Source organism: Ciconia boyciana, chromosome 1 (assembly GCF_034638445.1).
Source record: "Ciconia boyciana chromosome 1, ASM3463844v1, whole genome shotgun sequence".
Lineage (NCBI taxonomy): Eukaryota > Metazoa > Chordata > Aves > Ciconiiformes > Ciconiidae > Ciconia > Ciconia boyciana.
In genome coordinates, this window is record NC_132934.1 from 119,577,157 (window position 1) to 119,595,107 (window position 17,951).

At 41.1% G+C, this 17,951-nt stretch overlaps 1 protein-coding gene across 2 annotated transcripts in view; it reads right to left on the reverse strand.

Annotated features, from left to right (window-relative positions):
• Window positions 1-12,498, reverse strand: part of KCNJ6 (potassium inwardly rectifying channel subfamily J member 6) — a 50,997-nt gene extending 38,499 nt beyond the window's left edge. The window contains exons 1-2 of one of the 2 annotated variants that reach the window (XM_072852098.1): window positions 12,483-12,498; window positions 1,935-2,855 (exon numbers count right to left, since the gene is read on the reverse strand). In XM_072852098.1, the coding sequence (XP_072708199.1) occupies window positions 1,935-2,832 (898 nt within the window). In that variant the 5' untranslated portion in view covers window positions 2,833-2,855; window positions 12,483-12,498. Of the gene's footprint in view, window positions 1-1,934; window positions 2,863-12,482 lie in introns of those variants that run through there. The other variant, XM_072852093.1, reaches the window with a different exon arrangement.
• Window positions 12,499-17,951: the final 5,453 nt, after the last annotated feature.

Consider the following 17,951-nt stretch of genomic DNA (forward strand, 5'->3'; position numbering starts at 1 on the left):
ATTTACCACTTCAAATTCTCTGCCAAGTTCCTTTCAATTTTTTTTTTGCTCCATTTTTGTCTCACACGTTTATTATATGGTGACAAATGCAGTTTTCTTCTGACACCACATAATAGATGTGTGAAACACACACACATGTTCTAGTAAGAGACTGCTCTTTATTTCCTGGCTCCAGTTGCAAAACATGAGTCAGGGTTAGAAAGGTTGTACCTCTGTCAGAGATGTGTAATCCACATCCTCAAACTTTCCCAGCTTTTGCTACAGTAGTGGGGAAAAATGGCAAATCTGGTTCTTCTATTTCTATACTCAGTGCTTCCACCTCCCCAAGCACATCTTTTCTTCATTTTATAATCACCATTCCCTTGTATTTATTATATTTACTCACTTCAGAGATTGATGCTGTCATTAACAGGAAAACAAAAATCCCTCCAGCTCCTAAAGCAAGTATACCAGCACTCTGACTGCGGGAGGTACAGCAGTTTTAGGGAAAGTATCCTCCTACTATTCTGGCTTTAATGCAAAGAAGAAACATTACGAGTCCATTTGCTGTGAATTCCAAGCACTATTTTCTCCATGTCAAGCTGTCCTGGTTTCAGCTGGGATAGAGTTAATTTTCTTCCTGATAGCTGGTATAGTTCTGTGTTTTGGATTTAGCATGAGAATAATGTGATAACACACCGATGTTTTAGTTGTTGCTAAGTAGTGCTTATGCTACGTCAAGAACTTTTCAGCTTCCCATGCTCTGCCAGCGAGGAGGTGCACAAGAAGCTGGGAGGGAGCACAGCCAGGACAGCTGACCCAAACTGGCCAAAGGGCTATTCCATACCATATGGCATCATGCTCTGTATAGAAACTGGGGGGAGTTGGCCAGGGGGTAGCGATTGCTGCTTGGGGACTGGCTGGGCATAGGTCGGCAGGTGGTGAGTGGTTGCATCAGTTGTTTTTCCTGGGTTTTATTTCCCTCTCTCTTTTTGTTGTTTTCCTTTTCATTACATCATTATTATTATTATTATTATTATTATTATTATTATTATTATTATTATTATTATTATAATATTTCAATCATTAAACTGTTCTTATCTCAGCCCACAAGTTTTCTTACTTTTGCCCTTCCGATTCTCTCCCCCATCCCACCGGGGAGGTGGGGGGGAGGTTCAGCGAGTGGCTGCATGGTGCTTGGCTGCCGACTGGGGTTAAACCATGACACAAGTGATATCTGATGTTCTGCTGTACAATTGTAGGTAATGACCAAACAGCCTCTCAACAAGACTCTGGTAACATAACATACCTTATTTATATATACCAGCTTTAAGTGTTCTGTACACTTCTGCAGTGTGTAGGGGGCCTCAGTGAAATACAAAATCAGAGAGATCTTTTGTGAACTGAGGGGGAACAAGCCCCACGTTACAAGTTAAAACAAAAACAAGCAAACAAGCAAGCAAAAAGAGAAAACTGAACACATTATCACTTCCTATTGGATCCAAACAGGCTAGGAATTTCATGTGTGAGGCAGTTATTCTGCAGTTACCCATGTGTGACTGGAAGCAGCAGGAACTATGGTGCTTCCATGTTAGTCATAAACAGAGTTTTGTATTGAATTTTTTTTCTAAATCATTTTATCCCACAAGGTCCTAGTGGTTGAGTTGCTCCTGCAATAGAATGACAAATACCTGGATGACATGCTGTGAAAAATTTAGAAAATGAGAAACGCCATCCCATTTTCCAAACAGAGCAGAAACAACACTAATTCCGTTAGGCAAGATGGAACAGACAGTTAAACTGGGCATGCTTTTAATTTTGAAGCTAACCAGATAACTGATGCCTTTTTCAAATGTAATGGCTATTGAAGTGATTCCTTTAACGTGAAGCAAAACCACTGGTTTTCCTTTCTAAAATTAAAGCATTTACCTTATACAAAGTATAAGAAATGTTACCTGTTGCCTCCACCATTCCTTCTAGGATTACAACAATTTCTAGCTCCTCTTTGGGCAACTGGGCTTTGGAAATCTCCCAGAAAGGACTCTGCTGGTTAATTTCATGGCTGATGATCAGTGGTGAAACCAAAAAGAGACGATCATCCCCTGTGTAATAACCTACGTTGATATCTGTCTGGTTGAGTGGTATAAATTCCCCCTCCTTTGTCTGTTTGGATTTGATCAACTTGGCTCGTATTGATGCCTCTACAATGTGTGAATTCCTAAGGTCTCCTACTCGGAACATCAGACACAGCTTTCCATCCCGCATGGAAATAACTGCGTTTGTAGAAAAAACCAAGGTTTCTGCCCTCTTCTTGGGTTGGGATATTTTCACAAACATGCAGCCAACCATGAAAGCGTTGACGATAGAACCTAAAACAGACTGCACTAAAAGCAGAATAATTCCCTCGGGACACTTGTCCGTGATGACCCGGTAACCATACCCAATGGTGGTTTCTGTCTCGATTGAGAATAAAAAGGCTGAGACAAACCCATTGAGGTTGCTGACGCATGGGGTCCACGTGCTGTCCCCTATATGATCCATATCTCCTCGCATGTAGGCAATTAGCCACCAGATCATTCCAAAGAAGAGCCAGGTGACAGTGTAAACCATGACAAAAATCAACAGGTTGAACCTCCACTTGAGATCGACTAAGGTAGTGAAGATGTCAGTCAAGTAACGGTAAGTCTCTCTGACATTCCCATGGTGGACGTTGCATTTCCCATCTTTCCTAACATACCTCTGGATTTTTCTCTTGGCACATTCTTTGTTTATATTTTTTGGCAGATCCTCTCTAGCTTGCTTGGGCAACTTTGGCTGATGAATAGTGACAGGGCTCTCTATGTCCTGCTCCATTGAGTCTTCTTCCAGTACGTTAGCTGCCATTAAAAACAAACAAACAAGAAAAAGGCAGGCATTATTTTTCTTATTATTTGTCTAAGCCAACACACAACTTCTTCCTGTATTACTGGCATGAAATGGCTATTAATCAATAAAATTATCATCCTTGTTCTTTGCTCACCTATTAGACACACAACACAAAAGTCAAATGATGCCAAGCATCCTCAATTTATTGCTAAATAGAACTACTTTGAAGGAAAACTCTCTTTCTTGTTTCCTATCTATCAGGTATTCCTATGTACACCCATATTTAAATTCTGCAAGATATGTTCAAGCAAATCTTTATTCCCCCTGCCCCCCTTTACAGTTTAATAAATGAGGTTTCTTATGCACCAAGAAAGATCTTCTGGGAGGTAGCAGATATAAATGAGGAAATGGATTCACTTGGGGGTTTCAGTCAACAAGATGAGCAGAGAAAATGAGCAATTGTTGAGTTATTTTTTCTATCAATCAATTGCATTGCTATGGGGAAAGTATTTAATAAGTATAAGGAGTTTAAAAAAACTCAACATTTTTTAGTAAGAACCAATCCTACTCTTGTTGAAGGAAAGGCGGGCTTTGGTGTAATACATACCAAGAACAATTCAAGCACATTTCCATAGAAAATCAATGTCTCGCTGATACTGAGACAGGGAATTGTGTGTCTTTCTCCCAATAACATAAAACATACAGTACTTCAGAACATGATTTCATTTTAGTTCAGTATGCCTGTGGCCTTTAGTTCAAGTGTGCCTTTTTCTCTAACTGTATGGGCCTATACAGTGTTCCCCTGTAACTGTCTTACAAGAATTAAAAAACCAGAAATGACAGTAACTGCCTTTTTTTTTTTTTGGTTTCCCAGCCTTTTCAGATAAATTACTTCATTATGTTTATGTGCAAGAAAGAAGAGTTTACTGAGGAGGAGAGTGGTTTAATCAAATGGGTTTTGCATGAAGCTGAGGACCTGCTGAGGTCTGGGGTACCTGTTATCTTTTTACTGGAAGCTCTTCTGCACTCTGGGGCTTGTTCCTGCAGGAATTTCAGCTCTTGAACTCCTAATTTTCTCCCTTCTGGCTAACTGCTATCATTCCGCTGTTAGGCTGTGAAGGGAAAAGGCTTCTGCTGGCTCTGCCTAGGTGCTTGGCTCTGAATATAGTAGCACTGATGTGACATAGTTCCATCGGTTTACGGAGATGTTCTTCCTGAACAGTCAGGGCGTTGACCTGCGTGTTGTTGGTGCGCCCTGCAATGGCCACAGTTTACATTAATGTGCTGCGGTAACTGCTGTGCAGGCTCAGATGTGGGCTGCCCAGTGCTGCTGTGGGTGGTGACCTTCAAGCAGAAAGCTGGGAGCAAGCACCTTGGGTTGGGAAGCACTTCATTTCCCTGAGCTCCGGTTGCCTCTGAGTACCTCTTGCCTGGCTGGGAAATGGGGTCATAAACCCATCAAAGCTCCTGCTTGACAGAGCAGTCCTGTCTCTGGCACCCCATGGGCTTGGGTGTCTCCGCCTGGCACTGCCTTGGGCAGTAGACCCAGACCCTTTCACATGGAGGAGCTACCAGGAAAGCCTGGGCTCTTGTCCAGAGAGCAGGTTGCACAAGGGGCTGCTCTTGGTGGGTCAGTATGGCTCGAAGAGCATTTTAGTCTTGCGCTCTTAGAAACGTGTGCTACATAGCAGATCATCTGTGGAGTCTCACAGCACCTGTAGCTTTTTCCAAATGTGCAGACTCATCCCTGTGGAGAAAGATCACAGACCCTTGCAAAGTTTTAGGGGTGACTAAAATACCCAGGAGACAAAAATAGGTTGCAGACTGGTTGTCTGTCCTTCTGTCTGGCTCCACTGCCAGCCAAGCCTCTGTTCAGCCCCATAGCCTTTTCTGTGTTAAAAGAAAGGCTCAAAGGCCGACAGTAGCATGGAATCCTGATAGCAGTTCTGTGTTTAAAGACTTTGCGTTCCATCCTGTGTCACTTTTTCAGTTTGCTGCTGTGTCTAAAGAGAGCATTATTCAGGCTGATGGTAGCGACAGCACTGGAAGTCGTGTCACCAGGCAGTCAGTTCTGAATGAACTTACCCCAGTTGGTGACAGTGTGCCTACTTGCATTATCATTAATGCTATGTAATATATGACGAAATAAACACAATAAAAAGGCATTGCAGGAACTTTGTGAGGCAGACTTAAGCCAAATCCAGAAAATTTGAAGTTAAGGCTTCACACTTTATGCTTAATTCTCTATTGTGCCTAAGGAAATTTCAGTCCACAGGAGCTATCACATCTCTGCAGTAATAGACCCCTCAGATACAGCCTACGAACGCTCTGGCTTTTGAGGCTTTAATGCAATGTATGTTAGACTAGTAATGGTTTAATGTGGTTCATTATGTTTAAGGCATTATGAATATTTTGCTTTCCCCTCCCAGTTAGAGCCTGGCATGAACACAGAGAGGGGGTGCAGGTGTCCCCTGTTGCCTTTGAGAATATACCTTACTTCTGACCTTGCTATTAAAGGCAACCATGTCCTAGACCTCCTTGCCTGAGCACCTCTTATCAGAAATGGCAAAGCATACTAAAAACCATAACAGGTCTGGGAGGGGTCACAGGTGCTGATTTTATTAGTGGCATCAGGAGCAATCTGAAGGGACATCCCCATCCAGGGATGCGTACCAGTCATACACTGCACCCATCGAGCCTGCTTTGCATACGGTGTTTATTTTCTACAGATGTACTTGCTAGCAATGAAGCACCTTTTATTCATACAACAAATTTTAGTGACGCTTTCAAAACACTTTGTGTTGATTAAGCCCTTGTGTATCATAGCCAGCCTTTCCTGTCTTTTACAGTACATGAGCTGACCCACAAAGAGAGGTAAGGGCCACATTTTCTTAAGCGGCCATAGGTTTTGTAGCAGGAGCAAGGAGCCGCTGTGTCCCCCAGCACGTGGTGGTGGGCTGTCACTGTCACTGTAAGTGGGCTTCAGAGACCTGCCCCATCCCACACGGGAGAATTTTTCTTAACCTTGAGATGTTGCACCAGAGCTGACTCCGATCTAGATATGTAAGAGGGCAGCTTTGGACAACCAAACCCAGTGACTGCATTTAACCTGTCTCTCTCAGTATACCACCTCGCTGACACTCTTGCAGACATTTTAATCTCCCTGGGGGCATCTGGTCATTTTGTAAACTCTTCAGGCTCTTGCCAGTGCTGTCATTTCTCAACTCTCAGGCAGTCTCTGAGAGGAAAAATTAAGGTCAAGTTTTTAGTTTTTTTCATCTTTATGCAAGATGCCCTTTTACTCTTTCCCTCACCCAGATTCTCCTACTGTGGGACCCAACGAATACATGTATGGGGAGGTTTCTTGATCAGAATCACAGCCCATCACCCTCTCCTGGTCTGAGTTCTCACTCCAGAGTGAACCCTGGGAGCAGCAATTCCTGAAATAAGTGATCCAAGGACTGTGCATCTGTGTGTTTCCATGGAAATGCTTGATGAATAAGTTTTAAACACATGGCAGGATCCCTGTTCACCACTAAGGCTGAGGAACAACCACATATTGTCAGTGCCTTTGCCACAAAACACTTTGACTAATTATATTTTTACTTGATATCAACCCAATTAGCTTATGCTGTTTATTTCGTTTAATTTTCCTTTTGGTTATATAATGGCTGTCATGGTTCCAGGAACAGAGGAGTGAATAGCAGCTATCTCACTTGAGAGCTATTTTTACTCTCTCCGCTTTTCTTCATGACAAAAATATATACATATTATTAATCTGCAATGCAAAAAAAAAAAAGTACTTCTGAATGCTTCCCCCTCTCCCAGTAAACATTATGTTTGTTTGAACACAACGTCCAGGTAGCAATATCGTGCCAATTTAGGCCAATTTAGAGTATTCTGTTCAAAGTATTTGTTTCAGTGAGTCCCTTAGGCAAATGCATACAACATGTATGAGATTTCAGTGACTTGTTTCATTTTCCAGCAAATGACAAGGAGTTCTCCTAAATAAGTCCCTGAATAGTTCACTTGTGTTTCATCATAGCAGTATGTACTGGCTTATGGCTATATTAGTAAATTAAATGTGCCCAGACCTATTCTTTAACATGGAGGCTAAATGGAATGGTACAGCCCACGCTTGTATTATTGAACTCCCGTTGTTTTCAAAGCAGGGTAGTCTCATACAATCTGCTTATTAGGAATAGCCTGTGTCCCATGCTAACACCTGAAATGTAGCCAGGAATTGTGTGTACTCAGTTCTGCACTGGTCAAAACCATGCCAGGGGCTTTTCTAGGAATTTTACCATAAAAGGAATTGGGTGCCAGTGCTCAGGAACATTTGATTTTCTAGTAAAGATGCAACCAGTGTTGGTGTCCTGGTCTTGTCTATTCCAGAACAGCATTGGAAAGGCATAATTCAGTGTTTCCAAGCACATATTTTTATTTAGAGTCTGTAGAATAACATGAATCCAATGTCAACAACAAACTATGAGCTGTACAGGAGATACTCTCACAACCTTCATGGCTGTGAATGTAACATATTACTATGATCTCTAACCAATCATTTTATCATTAGCAATGTGATTTTTTGTACTTTGGTAGTGCTTCAGAGATCTTGTCATGGTACTGTGCAAATACAAAGCAAAAGGAGTTATATAAAGGGCATACTTGTCTAATTTGAATACTCGTAGCCAATTTTGATTGCATACTGCATTAGAGTTGTAGGATGAGCTGCAAAATAATTAGGCGTTTCAACAGAGAATATTACAAATTATAACTGACCTTTTTGTAACAGAAACTGATATAGAGAGTTTAGTGAATGTTTCACTGTAATTTAGTAGAATAATTTTATCTCTTGTAACATAGTTGTGAATGGGTTATACGCAAATTTATTGAAAATTCACTATTTTCAAAAAACCATTTATAATCTACAAATTGTTCTCATCGGCACACATACAAAAATCGAGCAGACATCGTTTTGACTGTGATTTCTGTCTGCATGCAGGTCATTCCCCACTCTCCTAATAGGATGAGGGCAACTTCTAAGTTAAGCAGGTGTTTGCATTTGTAAGGTCCACGCTTGCCTTCTATGAACATTTTTCAGTATTCACCTCTCATTTGCTGTGATCACAAGCCTCCCTGACACTAAACTCATCTGTGGAATATTTGGCAGTACCAGGTGGCTATTTCTGTTCCCCACTGCCTCTGCGAGGCTGTTAGGCTTTGACATCAGGAGAAGGCGGCGTAGCACAAGCACAGCACAGCACAAGACATTTTCTGCAATGTTAAATACTCTGCTCTAAGTCTGGGTCTTTCTGTTTCTTTTCTTGCCTGTGATGCGAGGAGAACTCAGAGAGAGGAAGCAGACGGGAAGCTTTTGAAATTCTTTGCCTGATCTCTGGCTGGTTTTAGTCTCTGTTTCAAAGCTTTGTGAAATCTCAGGTCTGATGAGCACTGAGGGCACAGGAACAGATATTCACAGAATAGAGGGGGATTTGCCTGTTTGATGAACTCAGCCTGTATCGCTCTCAGTGAGACCGGGTAATCCATACCGCAAGACACTGTGTATTACCACTAGACAGGAGGAGAAAGACTCTTGTTTACAGAAAAAAATGGAGCTTTTTATGATCAGCTAACAATTGTAAGCAGTCATTATCACAAAATGCAGATTTTCTTCTGAAAAAGAAAAGAATTAGGATCTGGTCCTGTGCCGTTGAAATCAATGCAAGATTGTCTATTCACTTGTCTGGGAACATTGTCTAGTCCTCATTTTGAAATGTTGAAATGTTCAATAAGCACTGAGTTGGCAAATTTCTTCAAGAACCAAATTACTTATTTGCACCCATAGAATCATAAATATAATTTCAGAGAGAGCATGTGTGTGATTTAAATTTATTTCAGCAGCAGTTTTCACTAGAAAAGAAATGCAAATTGAAGTATATTTATCATTAGAAAAGAGGCTGTAAGGATGATACCTTGTTTTTTCACACTACCTGCTTCATCATTGCCTTCTAATCCAACTTGATAAAAATAATGTTCTACTATTTTCATTACTTTTAAGCCTGTACAGCTGCAAAAATTCAGCCCTAGTAATGCTTTGCCTCTATGCAGTACAAACATTTCCATTCATTTCTGACTCTTGTCCCTTTTATTATGGAGGACAGAAAATGAAGCTGATAACGTGAATTAAAAAAAACCCCACGACTCTGTTTTTGGTAGCCATTTGACCTTGTAGTTTTCATCTTGGATTCTAACTAATTTCATTACAGAATTTACCACTAAAGGCTCCAGAATGCTATTTTTACATCTGCTTTGCTAAACGTAGCTTCATTTGAAGCACAAGGAAGCCAAACAGCCTCGGCTTTGTTAGGTATATGGGGCAGTGTAAAAAGGCTACACATTCTGAACCTGCAAAGAAGTGTGGAGACAGTTGGTTATCAATGTCTTCTGCCTTTCATTAGGCTGGGGATTCCAAATTGGATTATGAAACTTGTTTACTACCTGAAGTCTGAATGCTTGGAGTCAGTGTTAATTCACAGCCATCACTAGTGCTAATGCCTGGCATCGAAAATAGATTTCTGGAATAAGGAGAGTTTGCTGTTACATATCTTGGCTCCTGTCTGATTAGTCTAGTTGTACATGATTTTTATTAGACTTTTGGCTTCCATAAAAGCTTGAGCTAGAGGTTCAGAGCAGGTAAGGGTTCTCCTGAAAGCCTGTGAATCTACACAAATTAACCTATTGTTTTTGATGTCAACATACATGCTGGCCATTGACCCCCTTATGTATGTGGTGACTGGGGCCAATGTCCAGAGTGGTGTTTTTGGGGGGCCCAGTTCAGTGCAGTCTAGATGCTATTCTTTTGAGCAGACTCAGCATATGTATGGGCTATTGCTGACGTTGCACATGTGCTCTGGCTTGTGCCATGTTCTTATTCATCATATTCCCCTGGATGGTACAAGTAATCTCTGTCACAAGCTATACGTTAAATTAACAACTCCTTCTTATCCTTTATGGCAGATGGTCTATCACCCTTGTCTAGTCCTCACTACCTCTTCATTCTCAACCTCCCCATTTTTGTTCCCTTGCTCTCATCAGAAAGGCAAAAGCAAAGATGTTTTCACCTTAAGCAGATAATAAATAGGAAAGTCTGAGAATGACAAACCTGTATAGCTACAAAAGGAAGACAAATAGGTGTCCCATGCAATTTCAGAGGATGTTGAACAATGGAGACTAAGCTCAACATGATGGAGGGAGCAGTGGTTATTCTGAAAATCATGGCCTACCAATGGAAGACTAGACAGTAGAGGACTACCAGAAAGGCAGAATGAAGATTCCGGGCCACGATATGAGTACAAGGCTGGCATTAAAATAAGAGACTCTTGCATGCAACTGCTCATAGCAACGTACAAAGAAGTCAGAGAGCTACGCTATCTCTTGAAAAAATCAGACCTCAGTCTCCTTTGCTATAGTGTTCTTGTCCTATCCACAACCAATGCAGAAAACAGCCTCCTCAGAAGCAGTGTTTCTTCTGAGAAGGGGAGAAAGATAGAAAGAATGTATTTTTTGCACTTGGAAAATGCATACTATTGTCACTGCTGCTGCAAGCAGTGGAGCAAGGTCAGTGGCAGAGACAGCCCAGGTGTCCCACCCTGAGTCATGCCACCTGGCAACATCAGACCTTGGCTCATGCCTAGTATTTCCATGTGGCAAAACTACTGACAACTGCTGTAGTAGGGATAATAGGGATCATTAATGATTCACAGTGCTGACAGGCCTTCATAGCTGCAAATACTGGCCACATGCTTTCTTTCTGATGCCTCTGCGTCAGGTGTATGTCTCCCTGAGTTGCTGTAATGTGTCATTAGCTGACGTGCCCCCTGAGAGATTTCTTTTTGCAGTTACTCAACTCCAGCTATTTCTGCCTGTTACTATCATGTGTACTAATGCCAAAATTTTTACTTGTCAGTTGCATTATTTCTTCAGAGATTTACTAAGAACTCAACTGTTCATCTCTGTGGCATGTACCAGGAAAAGGAGAAAGCATGAAGGAAGTGTACTGACCTGAGTGTTATCACTTTTAAACTGTTTGTGTTTACACGCTCTAACTGCTAGAAATAAAAAATAAATAAATTTAAAACCTGCTTAAAATAATAGAATATTTTGGATCAGAAGGGACCTCTAAAGGTCTCTTGACCGACCCCCTATTCAACACAGGACCAACTTCAAAGTTAGATTACGTTGCTCAGGGCCAAGGATGGGAGTTTCCACAGCCTCTCTGGGCCCTGTCCCAGTGCTGCACCTCTCACATTAGGGGCTTATTTTTTTCTTTATATCTTATTGGAATTTCCCTCACTGCAGCTTGTGCTCATTGCTCCTTGTTTTTTCCTGTGCACCTCTGAGAAGAGTATGACTTAATCTTCTCTGCAGTTTCTGTTGATTTACAGCTCAGCCTTCCAGGGAAGTTGTGTGAGGGCTGGTTAAATCCTGGTTTCTCCACATATTTTCCTTGCTGATTACATGGAAATAGAGTATTCTCTAGTTTTGTGAGAAGAGATGGGAGAATCTGTTCCTTCTTCTCATGATTTTTTCTCATTAAAATTTTCCCAACTGAAAACTCTAGAAACAAAAATTAGCTGATCAGCTGAACATTTCGTATAGATAATTCTGACTCATTTAATTCTGCACCTGTAATGTCACTGATATTTGGGCAGTGCTCCTGGTTGTTTCTGGAAGCTGAAGTGTAAATAGGAGCTTGGCTGGCCTGTCCAATGCTGATTATCTGTACTGCTAAATGTTAGCAAGCTACCCGTCTTGGCTTTGGCCCATGCCAACTAGTGCTCTGAGACAATACGTGGGAATGGTTTGGGAAACAGTATGTGCCAGGGACTGCTCCCATTAGACAGCATGGATGAGATTGCATCAGGTTTGGCTTCTTTCACCCTCATCTGTCAACACTGTCCCAGCAGGCTTTGCTCCCTCAGACATCTCCACAGGCCCTCATGCCACCTCTGCGTCAAGCAACATATAACCTTAGTCTGCAACACAGACCTCATGTTATTTCAGATAATCTGAAGCGGAAAAAAATCACTGTCAATATACTAATTATACCTTAAAACCAAGAGACATAAAGTCCACACAAGACTCAGGGCCAAGTGCTCTGCAGCATGGCATGGACATCTTGTACCACTTGCTCTCAAGGTTGCAGAACAATTCTTGGCCTGGTTTTATTTCACATTGTAATCACATTGGTGATGGGCCTGGTGCATATTCCAGTATGTGAAAAGTTTAGAAATCAAGGCAGGCAGCTGTTGCCCTTGTCAAAGTCTATCTGTCCAGTTAGGTCACTAGAGAGGAAAGATATAGACCCTCACAGAAGGAGTTGATACCACCAGTTTTCCCAGTTTCATGTTGGCAGAAGCCAGCCCTTCTCTTTCTTTGCTGTTTCCTATCCCAACTCTATTCCTGTCCTTTTTTCCTACCCTTCCTGAGGTAAGGGTGGCTTTACTTGAGTCTTCGTCCTTGGGATAGCCAAATAAAATTTTTGTCTGCATTGCTGAACAACCCTGAGACAGCTTTGTGCCTGAATGTTCACAGAACTCCTTGGGCAGGTGTTGGAACCATCTTGACTGCTGCACAGACATACTCTGACAGCTTGCTTTGCTTTGATCAATGAACTATCATAAATATAAGGCATAGGAAGAATGGAGAAGAATATTTTTGTCAGAAAGGAAGGACTTGATTCAATCAATATGCTGTACCAGTCGACTGAAGCCAATAACTTATGCAATGAAGTAAGCCTGCAGACCAAGCACAAGAACTGCTAGTACTTTCCTACAGAAATGGGCAGAAGATGCTACATATTGATACAGATCTTGGACCTGATCAGCTTAGGGTTAGGGAATCTGAGATGACTTTGAGAGTGTTTACTTTTTCTCTGCAAAACATCACCTACACTGAACAAACTTTTCTTAGGTCAAGATGATCATTCACTGGGGAAACCACCTGGCATTGGCACTCTGGGTAGTGTGTGTGTGTGCTACTTTGCATCGTAGCACACACACACAATGACTAACACTTTGCAGCTGATTTTGGCCACCAGCAGCTTCCTAGTGAAGCAAGGCTTTGGGAGAGCAGTTTGAATGCCATTGGTAAAGATGAGATGTTTGAGCTAAAAAGAACTGTCACTTGCTATCTTTGCTTTTTCAAGAAATATGGACTACAGAGAACAAAGTGACTCTGAAGTACAGATACCTGATTCCTCCTACCCCCCAGGTCTCAAAAGAAGAATGAAAAAATGTCACAAACTTCCATCCTTAAGTTATATTTTTTTTCCCCCTCAGTATACATCCAGCTGCACCCCAAACAGGCTGCCCCCAGGTCACAGAAATTGCCTAAGTATGTTGGTTTTCCTTCTGCTATTACTGTTGCATGAAGTTACAGAAGGGGCTGGAAAGACTGGGAAAATTGAAACAGCCAAGAACTTTTTTTTTTAATCTTGTAATGTAGATTTCTTTCTTGATAACATCTTTTCAGTCAAAGGAGGATTTCGGTGGCTTTTGCTTCTAGACAATGTATTTCAGAAGACCAAGGTGCTCCTCCCTTACAAAAATGAGGGAGGATTTTAATTGAACTTTTTTGCACACTTGAGGAGAAAAATTACTAAAATTTTTCTCATAGATGTTGGGGAAACAACATTTCTGTGATTGCTGCTGTCTCTCGTGGTGGTGACTAGGTGGATGTACGCAGTTTTTCGGTTGGTTGAGGTGAGTGACATATTGTTCATTTGGCCTAACATACAAAACAAAACTCTTGCATCCAAACATTGCCTCACAAATAATATTGTCTCAGAGACCAGGCCGTTACCCCTCTTCCAGTTACTTAGTTTATCTGAACAACTGCCATGTTCTTTCCATCCCCTTCCTCTTCCATTTCTTACTGCAGTTGATACTGGGATTCTGGCTGCTTTCTTTAAGCTAAATAATTAGGCCATCACTAGCTTCATCCCCTTTCCCTGCCAAAAGAAGTCACAGTGAAATACAAAGACCTAGTTTCTTGCTACTGAATTCCCATTTCTGCTTTGTGCAGTTTATAGAATGCAGAGAAAAAATAACTGAGTAATAAGGCTAGAAGTGACATTTAAAAAGACATTTAGAAAAAGAAAATTTTTAAAAACTCCATAATTTCAGCTGGGTCAATGTTTTGTTTCAGGTTGTGGTATTTTGATAACCTGGAAATGGTAAGTACAGAATAGTATTTCATCCCTGTTTCCTAAGGAAATGAGCCTTATGCATCACTCTGTCTGGCCTCCCCCCCATCACTTCTGAAACTTTGGCTGATATTTAGGCTTTTAGATTTCTTTCAGATCTTCAGTTAGATTCTGAAAGGTAGGCATAGCAGCATTTGACAGTGTGTGGAGGTCTCAGAAATACTAAATTCCTACCAGTGTAATGAAAACAGACTGAGTTAATCACACCATCAGATGCCAAGGAATCTATATGAGGGAGCTACAGGAAATGTTTCTTTTTCATGAGCATTGCTGCTCCCAAAGCTACGGTCAAATGTTTTTTCAAATAATTATTCCACTCAATGTCCCTGTGAAGTATCTTCAGAAAAATTGCTCCTGCTTTGTGTGGAGCCTGCAGGGTTGTGTGCTTTTATTTTCAGGCAGTAAGAGTGCAGCCACAGGCTGCATCTGCTTGATGCTCATATTCGATAGAAGGAATTCCACATTCAACAACAGGTTTGTTTAGGTCAGACTTTGTGTCTTTGTCTACAAAGCAAATTGAGCGCAAGAAAATAACACTGACTCAACTCATGTTTTGGGTTTTTTTTTTAATAAGTTTTTTAGTTGAATCAGAACAAAAGATTGAATGAACATATGTTTGGTTTCAACCCAGATTTTTTCTTACCTTTATTTAGTCTGAATGAAAAACCATATACCCTTTCTGCAATGAGCGTCAGCTATACAGGGTCTTATACCATCTACATATGAATTTGTTAAAAGATGTATTCAGGCAAGTACAATGTCAGACCCAACATGACTGAAAATGGAAGTCAAAACCACCAAAAAATGTTTCCATGTCAACAAATAGCAACTTTTGGTTTGAAATAAACAATTAAATGGTGTCTAAACTACCATTTACTATGTTATTTCACTTAAGCTACATAATAAAGTAAATAGGTCTATAAACTTGTTTGAAAAAAAGAATCAAAGGAGTTGCTGTAAAATTGCTATAATTGCTATAATTGCTATTATCCTTTTCTATAGGGAAATAGGTAGCAAAAAAGAATTGTAAGCACTGAAATATTTTGTAAATTGGATTTAATTTGACCAACAGGATTTTAAAAATATTTTATGAAGGAGAAGACATTTAATTTCAGACTTTCAAAAATGTAGTATTTTGTCTATGAAATCCTGAAGTCTAGGAGCTTTTAGCAATGGTTTCAGAATTCAAATTTTCACTCCTTTTTCCCAGTAAAATTTTACCTAGCTTTAGGAAACAAAGTTGTCCAAAAGGATTAAATAACCTCAAAATGGAGGGATTATGTGAAAGATTTTGTAATGCCTATTTTGGGTGAGGTAGGAGTTTTCTGTTTGTTTTTCTTACTTTGTTAAAAAGTATGTAAAAGTCTTTTTGATTTGCTCTTAATTTTTCCTATAGTTTTTTCTAGTCCGACTGAAAATAACCCATAATTCACTGGGATTGTCCCATGCATGAGTCACTAGATCACCAGTTTCCTCTCTAAAAATAAGGTACTTTGAGAGGTAACTGGAACCTTTCTGAAAGACTCAAAGGTGCTGGGCTCTCATGTTATCCCAGCTGGCTAGATTGCAACATCCAGTTTCTGCAAATCTGTTAAGGAGTCTTGATGGCATTTGATTCTGGGTGGCTGAATGTAGAGTTTAATACAAAAACAAAATACTAGTGTGGATTTAAATTTTCTTTCTACAGTATGTTTGGATCTTACCACAATAGGCTGAACTGGTATTATATTTTTTAAATAATTGACATTTTAGATGGTACATTAGCCTTCAGCTAGCAAAGCCTATATATCTTTATTGGAGCTAGCAAAGCTCAGCATGAGCACAAATAATTCAAAGCTTTTGTAGCCTTTAGATGTCTTGAGAGAAAAGAGTAGTTCTGCTTTTCACGTATCTCCTGATTTGTATAGGGAGAAGACCTACCTCTGAAATGTATGGACTATCTTTCAGGGATTTGCTCATAGACATCAGAAATACAGATTACTCTTGTTAGAACTACTACATGAAACAATAAATATGCTGGAATAAAATGTGAATTCTATGTGTTTTTCAGTCAGGTACATGTAGTTGGACTCACTTAAAGAAATAGTTGATAAAGGACCTTTTAAAGAGAAAACAGCTCCTGTGCAGTAAACAAATTATTGAGCCCACGGAGGAGAGCTTTTGATAAATGAATAGAGTGGTAACAAGAACACACTTCTTGTGCATCCAAAAAGCAAAATTAAATGGAAAACTGAGATGGTAAAAATAGAGCTTGGCTGCTTCAGAGTGGCTTTCCATGCATGAAATAAGAGTGGAACATTTGCAAACAAATTAGCTTGTGTATTGGGTAGGTTTCTGGTTTTCTTCTGTTTCAAACTAACTTAAACCCCTTTTGTGAGGCTGAGGCCAGTGGCAGAAGGGTAATGCTTTGCCGGGAATGATGCAGGATTTCAGCTGTCCACCCTGGTGCCTGAATCCTACAGCAGCTCAAGCACCATGGAAGCCCACCTGGCTGGTCTAAAGGATGTGATTAGTGGCTTTGTAGATGCCCAGCTTTCTCAATAGGGACAGCAGTTGCAAGAGAGGGCTTCCAGATCAGAGCACGTAAAGTGGCAGAAATGCACATGGATTCATTTTTAACGAAATGGCCACAGCTTTAAAGAGACTTCCCTAGAGGTTTGATTGTGCTATCCTGGTGTGTGTGTCGATATGGGAAAGAAATGAGGATCCTGGGATGTCAGAGATGTGGGAGAATGGTAGACAGGCAGAGTGAAATATCTGGGCACTGGCATGGGTATGTTTAAACAAGCAGAAACAGAAAGTGCAGGCAGGTGGTGAGAAAGGAGAAAGGAGGCACTACGGTAACAGAGATAAGGGGCTGGATTTGTATTTGAGAGGGTGATGAGAAAGAAAGGGTTTGCAGTATTCAGACTTGGCTGGGTTTGTGCATAGGATGAGATTCATTTGTGCTGTTACAGAGAGTACCTTTGTCTCACTCCTTTCAATTCTGATGCCAAAACAGCCCCTTTATGCTTGAGCTGTAGCTTCCTTCTCTTTGTCCAAGACAAATGGTGATGGGATGAATTATGATGGGACAAGGAAAAACAGGTGACAATTCCTTTCAGTGACTTGCCTGAAGTCTTACTCAACTCTTTGGCTCTCATCTGGGGTCTCAGCTGGTGCTGGATGCCTCAGGACTTGGATGTACCAACTATGAGGATAGAGTACCCGCACAGCTCCCCTGGCATCCCATGGATGGCCAAGATGAATCTTAATATTCCTTATTTCCCATCTGAGACCTGAGGCCCAAGCGGTGCTTGGTTTCCAAAAAGGAAAAAAAAAGATGATAGTCACAGCTCCACTTGTTCTCAGGGCCAGGAGCCACCTTCTAAAACCAGGTAACATCGTATTATACTGTGTGCGTGCATGGTCCCTGAACCTCAGGAGGCCATGGAAGAACTGGGGAAGGTAATGGAGATGGGCAGCCAAAGGGGTGGAGGAGTCCCAGCACCTGCCACTCAAAGAGACGGTGAGAAAAGCCTGGACTCTTCAGTCTAAAGAGGGTGAAGGCCAAGAGGAATGACATGGAGATGGAGAATCCCATGGTACTGTGGATCTCACACAACTAGTAGGAGATTGGTTTTAAAACAGTTACAAGAAAGTATTCCTTTAACAGCAGGTAGTGGCTTCAGAAGCTTGCTGCCCCTGGGAGACTGTGGAGTTGGACAGTATCAGGAAGTTCAAAAGTGGTTTGGCAAGCCCATAGACAAGAGATCTTTCAATAGGCAGTGGAAGGATGGGGCAGGGATGCTCCCTCCAAGAGGGTTAATGCAGGAGGTAGGGTGGCCAGGGAGCTGGT